This window comes from Bos taurus, chromosome 6, assembly GCF_002263795.3.
Source record: "Bos taurus isolate L1 Dominette 01449 registration number 42190680 breed Hereford chromosome 6, ARS-UCD2.0, whole genome shotgun sequence".
NCBI classification, from domain to species: domain Eukaryota; kingdom Metazoa; phylum Chordata; class Mammalia; order Artiodactyla; family Bovidae; genus Bos; species Bos taurus.
The window spans coordinates 83,452,828-83,465,765 of NC_037333.1; the positions used below are offsets into that span (position 1 = coordinate 83,452,828).

The 12,938-nt window shown below is 38.0% G+C and overlaps 1 protein-coding gene across 1 annotated transcript in view; it reads right to left on the bottom strand.

The window, feature by feature from the left end:
- Positions 1–3,230: 3,230 nt before the first annotated feature.
- LOC100140490 (transmembrane protease serine 11C) overlaps positions 3,231–12,938 on the bottom strand; it is a 62,670-nt gene continuing 52,962 nt past the window's right edge. The window contains exon 9 of the mRNA XM_015471661.2: positions 3,231–3,961. Coding sequence (XP_015327147.2) covers positions 3,800–3,961 — 162 coding nt within the window. The 3' untranslated portion in view covers positions 3,231–3,799. The remainder of the gene's footprint in view (positions 3,962–12,938) is intronic.

Consider the following 12,938-nt stretch of genomic DNA (forward strand, 5'->3'; position numbering starts at 1 on the left):
TTGCTTTGATTTTATAATTGTCTAATTATTGTACTTGCCGTTTTTGCACATTATTTCATAGGGTAGCTTGGTATTAGAGGGAATACTGTATAAATGTCTTAACCACGTCTATGCATGCTTACGGAGAAGGCAATGGCACCCTACTCCAGCACTCTTGCCTGGAAAATCCCACGGATGGAGGAGCCTCGTGGGCTGCAGTCCATGGGGTCGCTAAGAGTCGGACACGACTGAGTGACTTCACTTTCACTTTTCACTTTCATGCATTGGAGAAGGAAATGGCAACCCACTCCAGTGTTCTTGCCTGGAGAATCCCAGGGACGGGGGAGCCTGGTGGGCTGTCGTCTATGGGGTCGCACAGAGTCGGACACTACTGAATCGAATTAGCAGAAGCATGCATGTTTATATACAATATACATCCCTTTATATTGTAATTGGACCATTTCACACTAGGGCCACTTAGAAACTTTCTCTGTGTTGTTGCTGTATCTTACACATTGAGTGTTTGATGATGTTTCCTACTACTGGTATGATTTAGATTGGAATTTATTAAATTACCAGATTGATTTGCCTCATCAGCTAGTTTGCTTCTATAGCAGCCAAAGAAAGAATAATGTTAAAAGTAAGGGTGGTTATTTTAATTTAGATGGCCCATTCTTGTAGTTTCATTTATTTGTTTGTTGTCTTACATTCATTTATTAAATAAATAATTACTAAATACGTGCTATATATACTCTCTTGGCAGGTGAATGAAATATGAATATAGCATCATTTGGGCTTCCTTGGTGTCTTAGTGGTAAAGAATCCACCTGTCATTGCAGGAGACATTGGTTCAATCCCTGGATTGGGAAGATCCCCTGGAGAAGGAACCGGCAACCCACTCCAGTATTCTAGCCTGGGAAATCCTATGGACAGAAGATCCTTGTGGGCTATAGTCCATGGGGTCACAAGACAGTCAGACATGACTCAGAGACTAACCACCACCAACAACATTGCATCACCGAGGCCCTGAAGGAGTCTATTCAGTACTATATAAGGATAGATAAGCATATTGGACTTACCTTATGTACCTCGTCAGTTTCTTCTGTGCTAGCTCCTGGGTTTTGAGCAGCTTAGACCAGTTGCTTACCTGGGTTCCGTTTTGGTTGTCACCACGTGCTCAGAAATACTGGCTTCCTTCCTACTTCTAGACCTGGGTGAAATATTATACCACAGGACATGGAATCTACTTCATCAGTGCCTTCCTGAAGGGTCTGGAAATATTTTCTAATGGATTGTTTTGGTTCTGAAATAGACTGCTTTAGAAAAATCAGTGGTAGAAATAGATGAGTTAGAAATCAAGAGAAGTGTGTTTTTTTAGAAAAATGTAACACATGCATTTTTAAACAAAAATATAGTATAGATATACAGTTCATTTTACTTGTTTGGGTAGTTATATTCTATAAAGTTGCCATGAACTCTGAATTAGTGAATACTGAGCCACTGATTCTAGTGAAAATACACTGTTAGGTTTCTGCAAGCCAAAAATATCACTTGCATCACACAGGTTCATTTGTCAACATCCTTATAAAAACAAGCCAAAGTCATCAGTGTTGAACACCTGCTCTTCACATAAGCCTTTTCCTGTATAATATATAGCAGATGTTTTTAAAAAATTCTTTAACATAATATTATAAATCAACTGTACTTCTTTACAAATTCTTCCCCAAATCCCTGATATGCAGAAACTGTCTCACCTGCAAGCTCGACATTTCCCACACTATAACACTATATCACTATATCACAATATCACACTATAACTAGTTTGAAACGTGCAAACTAGTTACCATGAGTTTCTTTGACTTTCAGCTGCACAACAATGCTGTCCGCTATACTTTAAAAAATCAGCCCTTAAGATCGAACTACATCTCTAAAAATGACCCAATTTCATTCCTTTTATGGCTGTCATACAGAGTGAAGTAAGTCAGAAGGAGAAAAACAGATATTGTATATTAATACATGTACATATAATTTAGAAAAATGGTACAGATGAACCTAGTTCCAGGGCAGGAATAGAGACATAGATGTGGAGAGCAGACGTGCGGACACAGCGTGAGAAGGGGAGGGTGGGATGAATTGGGTGATTGCATTTGACATAAATATATGTGTAAAATAGACGGCTAGTGGGAACCTGTGGTATAGCACAGGGAGCTCAGCTCGGTGCTCTGCGATGACCTAGTGGGTGGGATGGAGAGGGTGGGAGTGAAGTCCAAAAGGGATACATGTATATATAAAGGTAATTTACTTTGTTGTACGGCAGAAGCTAGCACAACATTGTAAAGCAATTATACTCCAATAAAAAATACTAATAATTGACCCTTGGCCTAGAACTTCTGATATTTGGGATGCTTGTTAGAAAGAAAGACTCAATCTATCATTTAGCTTCGACTTGAGTTGGTGAAATGGATGAGACATGGGTTTGTCCAGCACTATAGCCATCAACCAGAGGTGGCAATTGACCATCTGAAGTTTGGCTTAGCTGAACTGAGATGTGCTTTGAGTGTAAAATGCACAATGAATTCTGAAGATGGAATAAGAAAAAGCAAATTTAAACTATTTCATTAAGATCTTTTAGACAATGTTTGTGTTGTCAGTGTAAATACCATTTGAAGTTATAACATTTTGCCGATTAAAATTATTTTGATGATTAAAATTTTGACTTGTTTAAAAAAAAATCAGCCCTCATCTCATGAATCCACAATTTTCACCATTGTGCAGCTTTCCTATGGTTTTGTCATATACTATGAGTTTCAGCTTAGCACTCTCTGAAGCAGCCTCACGTACAGATCAGAAAATTTCCTCTTCCCTTTTCTGGATGTGCAAGGTTTTTGATTCATTAACATTGAACTCATGGACACAGGACTATAACTTATGCCTGAGAATGCTCATCTAACATGTACATTTTCTACATAAGGCACGTTACAGCCTTCTTGTGCTTAGGAACACTGGCCAGGACTTCAGCACTACTTTGGCGGGGCGTAGAAATGTTAATTTTTACACATTTATGTCTCAAGATATAGCAGAATATTTTAAGACCAATCAAATAATAAACCTACTGTGTTAACTCATGCAAAAATTTTACGGCAAAAGTTTCATTTTAGAGTACTGTGTTAGGCAGATACTTAGTTACAACTATATCATATAACTGTATAGTAGGGACATCAGAATTTGTCAAGGGATCTATTGACTTGGGATAGTTCATGGGATTATCATGCTATTGTGTGTCACTCAAGGTAAGGAAGCCATCAATAGGGGATTGGCATTAGTACAAAAACTGGAAAGAAAATAAGTAGACAAATTTTCCTGAAAAAAATTTTTATAGGCAGTATTATTGCAACTCGGTAGCTTACAACCCACTGATATGTGGATCTGGAGGAGTCCATGTGATTCAGGAGAAGATTGTTTATATGCAATAGAAGGGAGTTTATTGATAACACCTAATCTGTGACTTCCCAAGGGACATGGATCTACAAATCAACAGAGAAAATCTCCTTAGTAAACTGCAATCCATATTTACTCAAATAATTTCCTTCAGTCTAGAGAGGGGTGAAAGGAGATTTCTATGTCCTGGTCCATTGCTATCACTAAATATTTGTCAAAATCTAATACATAAAAAGTTTTCATAATTCTAAAATTATACAAATATGTTTAAATTTGAAACATTAAATGTGCATAAAGAGAGGTGATACTAAGTTAAATATGGTTTGGAATTACAAACATATTTAACAAGGGTATAATTTTTGAACTTTAATGTACTTCTGCATTAGAGACCAGTTTTGGACATGATCCAGTCTCTGTAGTGTGTCACTCGAGTGTAGACTCCAGGCTTGTTTGGAAGGGCACACTCATCTCCCCAGCTTACAATACCAGCAAGGAACCAAGTGCCTTTATAATCTTCACCAACCAGAGGTCCACCAGAGTCACCCTAGAGAGAAAAGGATATATATAACGACTACAATTTAAGTATGAATATTGCTTATTTTTTTCTCCTGTAGTAAAGACAGAAGAAACAGAAGGAAAATAGCTAAATATTTCAATATTAAAATGATTCTAGTCAAGAACACTTTTAAATTCTATAATCATTTATTTAAATCAAAGACATCAATATATGTCTTTGGATACAACAATATAATAATAGGAAATACATTTGAAAAATTTCAACTCAATTATTACCCAAAAGAGATAGTTAAGATATTGTTGCTTATACCATCATCAGTATGCTGAGGAATTCTCTGATTATCTCCCTAAACGCTCTCATTTTCACACAGATATTGAAAAAGAAGTAGTTTATATTTACTCCCTAGCAGCACTGGGCTATTGCTCTTCCAATCTTGGGGGAACACCTGGATCTGCTCCACCTTTGAAATGCTATTACCAGCCTTATACTTGCAGTTTTTTCACTCCATTCCTTTTCAGTCTACATCTGCTCTTCAACTTCTTGAGAAAGCTAATTTTTGACTCCTCCCTTTTCTCCTAGTGTATTAACTTACCTCCTACTTTCTATCTTTCTTATGTGACCATAGTGCATGATTTATCCATATGACTACTCTGCCAACAAGATTCTTAGCTTCTTACCCTCCTCCCCACCACAATCTGGGCCAACTATACACTGTGAAAGAAAATCTTTCACAAATTTACATCCTTAAACCAACATCTTCTCCCCTGTAGTTAGGGGTCCTTAGACATATTTCATTCTCATTGTTAAGAAAAGCCAGTAAAATCTCTTCTCATTTCATAATTTAAAAAAAGTATTATTTTTTTTCAGTTGTATAAAATACACATAAAATTACCATTTTAACCATTTTAAGTATGCAATTCAATGGCATTAAGTACATTCATATTGTGTGATCATCATCACCACCCATCTCCAGAACTTTTCCATCTTGGACAACTGAAACTCTATACCCAGCATTGAATGATTACTCCTCATTGTCCCCCTTCTCCAGGTCCTGGCAGTCACCATTCTACTTTCTGTCTCTATGAATCTAACTATTTCAAGTGCCTCACATGAATGGAGTTGTATAGTATTTGTACTTCTGCGACTGGCTTATTTCAGTTAGCATAATGTCTTAAGTTTCATCTATGTTGTAGAGTGTCTCAGAATTTTCGTCTTTTTAAGGCTGAATAATATGTAATGTTATGCATATATCACATTTTGTTTATCAATTTTTCCATCAATGGAAAGTTGTGCTGCTTCAGTCTTTTGGCTCTTGTGAATAACGCTGCTATGAATATAGATGTACAAATATCTGTGTTCCTGCTTTTAATTCTTTTGGGTGAATACTGGGACATGGAAATGCTGGAATGTATGGTTAATATATTTTTATATGTTTTTGAAAAATTATTACCATGCTGCTTTCCATATAGGCTTACCATTTTATGTTCCCACCAGCAACATACAAGATTCATTTCAGAATTTTTAAAAATTTGATTTTCTCACTTGGAACCTAGTATCTTACTTAGCTTCAAAGTGATGGAATAAGTAGAGAGCAACAGATAGCAATCTCTGTTTCCTGTCCTTGTCCCTTTTGATTTCCCAGCTCACCTACATCAGCCCGCATCTATGTTTACTCTCCTTTTCAGGCAAATGGATGTATTTGGTTCTTTTCAGGGTTAATCCCCTCATCTGTTCTTTGAATCAAAACTTTGTTCTCTCAGTAATTGTTTTGTGTGTTTTTTTCCAATATGTCTTCATTTCCTTCACTGCCTTTTCTCTGTAGGCATATATACTTTTTGGTCTGCCTGTTTTGGTTTGTCTACCTGAAAAAATCACAATATTTCTGGATATTAGAAGCTCTTCTATTGTCCTAATTATCTTCGTTTCATAAAAGGGACTTAACGTAGTAATAGTCTTAATCGGTCAGTCATGTCTGACTCTTTGCAACCTCATAGACTGTAGTCTACTAGGCTCCTCTCTCCATGGGATTTCCCAGGCAAAAATACTGGAGTGGGTTGACATTTCCTTCTCCAGGGGATCTTCCTGATCCAGGATTGAACCCGGGTCTCGTGCATTGCAGGCAGATTCTTTACCATCTGAGCCACTGGGAAGCCCAAACTTAATGTAGTAGTCTATACTGAAGTTTCCAGTTTCTCATTCTTTTCTTCACTTCTTTTTTTTTTAAATTGAATTATAGTTAACATATAATATTATGTTATTTTCAGGTGTATAACATAGTGATTTGATCTTTTATATTGAATACATTATGAATTGATCACAATGATAAGTCCAGGTACCGCTGTCACCATGCAAAGTTGTTACAGTGTTATTGACATATTTCTATGTTCTACTTCATTATTTATTTTATAGTTGGAATTTTGTACCCCTTAATTCTCTTCACCTATTTCATCTGTTCCCCTACTCCTTCCCCTCTGGTAGCCACTAGGTTCTTTTCTGTTCCTATAAGTCTGTTTCATTTTGTTTTTCAGATTTCACATATAAGTGAAATTATATAGTAACTGTTATTCTCTCTTGCTTGTTTCACTTAGCACAATACCCTTCAGGTCCATCCATGTTGCTGCAAATGACAAGATTTCATTCTTTTGTATGGCTGAATCATATTCCATTGTGTGTGTGTGTGTGTGTGTGTGTGTGTGTGTGTGTGTGTATACCACATCTTCTTTATACATTCGCCTATCAATGGACACTTAGGAAGCTTCCATTTAATAAAGTAGTCATATTTTTAATTTTTTGAGGAACTTCCAACTGTTAACATAACAGCTGCACCAATTCACATTCCCATCAACAGTGTACAAGGATTCCCTTTTCTTTGCAATCACCAACACTTGTATCTTCTTTTTCATAATTTCCATTTTAACAGGTATGAGGTGATATCTCATTGTAGTTTTGATTTGCAAATCTCTGATAATTAATGATGTTGGGCATCTTTTCATGTGGCAAGAATAGTATGCAATGGGGGAAAGGCACCCTCTTTAATAAATGGTGCTTGGGCTTTCCTTGTGGCTCAACTGGTAAAGAATCTGCCTGCAGTGTGGATTCTGAATTTGATTCCTGAGTTGGGAAGATACCCTAGAGGAGGGAAAGGCTATTCTGGCCTGGAATTTCACAAAGAATCAGACATGACTGAGTGACTTTCACTTTCATTTCCAGGAAAACTGGACAGTTACATGCAAAAGAATGAAACTGAACCATTGTCTTACACCACATACAAAAATACACTCAAAATGGATTAAAGATTAAAATATAAGACCCAAAATCATAAAACTCCTAGAGGAAAATGTAAGCAGTAATCACTTTTACAGTGGTTTTAGCAATAGCTTTTTGGATGTCTTCTCAGGGAAGAGCAACAAAAGAAAAAATAAATGAGACTATATTAAACTAATACTCTTTTACTCAACTTACTTAATCTTTTACTCAATTGGTAGAAAAATTCAAAATGGTTTTTCTACCAAAGTAGTTTTCCAAACTTTACCAATAAACAATTGTTGAATTTGATAGACACTTTCCAGCAGTTAACTTGATATTATACGTTACTATTAACCATCCCCTTTTTTTCCAATTCCTGGATTTTGGTGAGATCAATTTCTTATGCTTTTCAGTTTTTCTGATCATTCTTATCTCTTACTGTTAGCCCTTTAAAAGCATGTATATCTGAGTTCAGTTACTTAGCTGCTTCTTATTTTATACACTGAGTTATTGTATCCATGCTCATGAATACAGCTACTGTCCAGATGACAATGACTTTAAGGTATATCTCTATAGCTAGAACTCTTTCCTGAGCTCAAGATTTTTATTTACAATGATATATTGGACATATGTATCTGGATATTCCATAGGCACCTCATATTTTACAAACCCCAAATGGAACTCTTACCCTCCTCAACCTGCCTCTTTATCACACGCACCATCTCTCCAATAGCGCTCAGCTTTCTTTATAGTGCAACTCCCACATCCATACATGACTACTGGAAAAACCATAGCTTTGACTAGACGGACATTTGTTGGCAAAATAATGTCTCTGCTTCTTACTATGCTGTCTAGGTTGGTTGGAACTTTTCTTCCAAGGAGCAAGCGTCTTTTAATTTCATGGCTGCAGTCACCATCTGCAGTGATTTTGGAGCCCAAGAAAAGACAGTCTGTCACTGTTTCCATTGTTTCCCCATCTATTTGCCATAATGTGATGGGACCAGATGCCATGATCTTAGTTTTCTGAATGTTGAGTTTTAAGCCAATTTTTTCAGTCTCCTCTTTTACTTTCATCAAGAGACTCTTTAGTTCTTCTTCACTTTCTGCCTTAAGGGTGGTGTCATCTGCATATCTGAGGTTATTAATATTTCTCCCAGCAATGCTGATTCCAGCTTGTGCTTCCTCCAGCCCAGCGTTTCTTATGATGTACTCCGCATATAAGTTAAATAAACAGGGTGATAATATACAGCCTTGATGTACTCCTTTTCCTATTTCGAACCAGTCTGTTGTTGCATGTCCAGTTCTAACTGTTGTTTCCTGACCTGCATACAGGTTTCTCAAGAGGCAGGTCAGGTGGTCTGGTATTCCCATCTCTTTCAGAATTTTCCACAGTTTATTGTGATCCACTCAAAGACTTTGGCATAGTCAATAAAGCAGAAATAGATGTTTTCCTGGAACTCTCTTGCTTTTTTGTTCATCCAGTGGATGTTGGCAATTTGATCTCTTGTTCCTCTGCCTTTTCTAAAACCAGCTTGAACATCTGAAAGTTCACGGTTCACATATTGCTGAAGTCTGGCTTTGAGCATTACTTTGCTAGCATGTGGGATGAGTGCAATTGTGCAGTAGTTTGAGCATTCTTTGGCATTGCCTTTCTTTGTGATTGGAATGAAAACTGACCTTTTCCAATCCTGTGGCCACTGCTGAGTTTTCCAAATTTGCTGGCATACTGAGTGCAGCACTTTCACAGCATCATCTTTTAGAATTTGAAATAACTCAATGGGAATTCCATCACTTCCACTGGCTTTGTTCGTAGTGATGCATCCTAAGAGCCACTTGACTTCACATTCCAGAATATCTGGCTCTAGGTGAATGATCACACCATCGTGATTATCTGGGCTGTGAAGATCTTTTTTGTATAGTTCTTCTGTGTATTCTTGCCACCTCTTCTTAATATCTTCTGCTTCTGTTAGGTCCATACCATTTCTGTCCTTTTTTTGTCCATCTTTCCATGAAATGTTCCCTTGGTATCTCTAATTTTCTTGAAGAGATCTCTAGTTTTTCCCACTCTATTGTTTTCCTCTATTTCTTTGCACTGATGATTGAGAAAGGCTTTCTTATCTCTTCTTGCTATTCTTTGGAACTCTGCATTCAAATGGGTATATCTTTCCTTTTCTCCATTGCCTTTCACTTCTCTTGTTTTCACAGCTATTTGTAAGGCCTTCTCAGACAACCATTTTGCCTTTTTGCATTTCTTTTTTGGCAGATGGTCTTGATCCTTGTTTTCTGTACAGTGTCACGAACCTTCATCCATAGTTCTTCAGGCACTCTGTGTATCAGATGTAATCCCTTGAATCTATTTGTCACTTCCACCGTATAATTGTAAGGGATTTGATTTAGGTCATAACTGAATAGTCTAGTGGTTTTCTCTCCTTTCTTCAATTTAAGTCTGAATTTGACAATAAGACGTTCATGATCTGAGCCACAGTTAGCTCCTGGTCTTGTTTTTGCTGACTGTATAGAGCTTCTCCATTTTTGGCTGCAAAGAATATAATCAATCTGATATCGGTATTGACCACCTGGCAATGTCCATGTTTGTAGAGTCTTCTCTTGTGTTGCTGAAAGAGGGTGTTTGCTATGACCAGTTCATTCTCTTAGCAATACTCTATTAGCCTTTGCCCTGCTTCATTCCGTATTCTAAGGCCAAATTTGCCTGTTACTCCAGGTGTTTCTTGACTTCCTACTTTTGCATTCCAGTCCCCTATAATGAAAAGGACATCTCTTTTGGGTATTAGTTCTAAAAGGTCTTGTAGGCAAACCATTAAAAGAATGCAAACCACTTCAGTACTTGCCTTGAGAACCCCATGAACAGTGGATCATATATAAAAGCAAGTAAGGCAAATAGATTTCTTTGTGTTTGGAGATTAAGATGGGTGTGGGGGAATCAAAAGATGATGAAATCATTGATGGTGCTGTCAATGGAGTGGCTGAAACAATAAAACATGGATTCTAGGGTGCACAAATTTAGAAGAGAGTCATGGGGTAGAGGGTGATAGACTGGGATAAAGTTGAGAGAAACAGAATTTAAGTTTGTAATGATGTTGAAGAGTAAGTTTAATGAGACAGTTGGGAAGATGGGAATAAGTAATAAGAAATGATAATTATGTATTACAAGTTCTTGTTTGCATGAAATCTAGCTCCTACAGTGCAAGAATAATGAGTGAATTGAATGAGTAGGATAAGAATCCTTCTGGATTTATCACTGATTCTGCCTGCCTAGATAACTACAATAGTATTTTTGTCGGTTCTAGGACTATTGCTTATAAACAGCATCAGAAGTATTTGAAGCATATCAATAACCTCAGATATGCAGATGACACCACCCTTATGGCAGAAAGTGAAGAGGAACTAAAAAGCCTCTTGATGAGAGTGAAAGAGGAGAGTGAAAAAGTTGGCTTAAAGCTCAACATCCAGAAAACGAAGATCATGGCATCTGGTCCCATCACTTCCTGGGAAATAGATGGAGAAATAGTGGAAACAGTGTCAGACTTTATTTTTGGGGGCTCCAAAATCACTGCAGATGGTGATTGCAGCCATGAAATTAAAAGACGCTTACTCCTTGGAAGAAAATTTATGACCAACCTAGATAGCATATTGAAAAGCAGAGACATTACTTTGCCGACAAAGGTCCATCTAGTCAAGGCTATGGTTTTTCCTGTGGTCATGTATGGATGTGAGAGTTGGACTGTGAAGAAAGCTGAGCGCCAAAGAATTGATGCTTTTGAACTGTGGTCTTAGACAGAGTGCCTGATGAACTATGGAATGAGTTCATGACATTGTACAGGAGACAGGGATCAAGACCATTCCCATAGAAAAGAAATGCAAAAAAGCAAAATGGCTGTCTGGGGAGGCCTTACAAATAGCTGTGAAAAGAAGAGAAAGCGAAAAGCAAAGGAGAAAAGGAAAGATATAAACATCTGAATGCAGAGTTCCAAAGAAAAGCAAGAAGAGATAAGAAAGCCTTCCTCAGTGCAAAGAAATAGAGGAAAACAGCAGAATGGGAAAGACTAGAGATCTCTTCAAGAAAATTAGAGATACAAAGGGAACATTTCATGCAAAGATGAGCTCGATAAAGGACAGAAATGGTATGGACCTAACAGAAGCAGAAGATATTAAGAAGAGATGGCAAGAATACACAGAAGAACTGTACAAAAAAGATCTTCATGACCCAGATAATCACGATGGTGTGATCACTGACCTAGAGCCAGACATCCTGGAATGTGAAGTCAAGTGGGCCTTAGAAAGCATCACTACGAACAAAGCTAGTGGAGGTAATGGAATTCCAGTTGAGCTATTGCAAATCCTGAAAGATGATGCTGTGAAAGTGCTGCGCTCAATATGCCAGCAAATTTGGAAAACTCAGCAGTGGCCACAGGATTGGAAAAGGTCAGTTTTCATTCCAATCCCAAAGAAAGGCAATGCCAAAGAATGTTCAAACTACCGCACAACTGCACTCATCTCACACGCTAGTAAAGTAATACTCAAAATTCTCCAAGCCAGGCTTCAGCAATATGTGAACCATGAACTTCCTGATGTTCAAGCTGGTTTTAGAAAAGGCAGAGGAACCAGAGATCAAATTCCCAACATCCGCTGGATCATGGAAAAAGCAAGAGAGTTCCAGAAAAACATCTATTTCTGCTTTATTGACTATGCCAAAGCCTTTGACTGTGTGGATCCCAATAAACTGTGGAAAATTCTGAAAGAGATGGGAGTACCAGACCACCTGACCTGCCTCTTGAGAAATTTGTATGCAGGTCAGCAAGCAACAGTTAGAACTGGACATGGAACAACAGACTGGTTCCAAATAGAAAAAGGAGTATGTCAAGGCTGTATATTGTCACCCTGTTTATTTAACTTCTATGCAGAGTACATCATGAGAAACGCTGGACTGGAAGAAACACAAGCTGGAATCAAGATTGCCGGGAGAAATATCAATAACCTCAGATATGCAGATGACACCACCCTTAAGGCAGAAAGTGAAGAGGAACTCAAAAGCCTCTTGATGAAAGTGAAAGTGGAGAGTGAAAAAGTTGGCTTAAAGCTCAACATTCAGAAAACAAAGATCGTGGCATCCGGTCCCATCACTTCATGGGAAATAGATGGGGAAACAGTGGAAACAGTGTCAGACTTTATTTTTCTGGGCTCCAAAATCACTACAGATGGTGACTGCAGCCATGAAATTAAAAGACACTTACTCCTTGGAAGGAAAGTTATGACCAACCTAGATAGCATATTGAAAAGCAGAGACATTACTTTGCCAACAAAGGTCCATCTAGTCAAGGCTATGGTTTTTCCTGCGGTCATGTATGGATGTGAGAGTTGGACTGAAGAAAGCTGAGCACCAAAGAATTGATGCTTTTGAACTGTGGTGTTGGAGAAGACTCTTGAGAGTCCCTTGGACTGCAGGGAGATCCAACCAGTCCATTCTGAAGGAGATCAGCCCTGGGATTTCTTTGGAAGGAATGATGCTAAAGCTGAAACTCCAGTACTTTGGCCACCTCATGTGAAGAGTTGACTCATTGGAAAAGACTCTGATGCTGGGAGGATTTGGGGGCAGGAGGAAAAGGGCAGGACAGAGGATGAGATGGCTGGATGGGATCACTGACTTGATGGACGTGAGTTTGAGTGAACTCTGGGAGATGGTGATGGACAGGGAGGCCTGGTGTGTTGTGATTCATGGGGTCGCAAAGAGTCAGACATG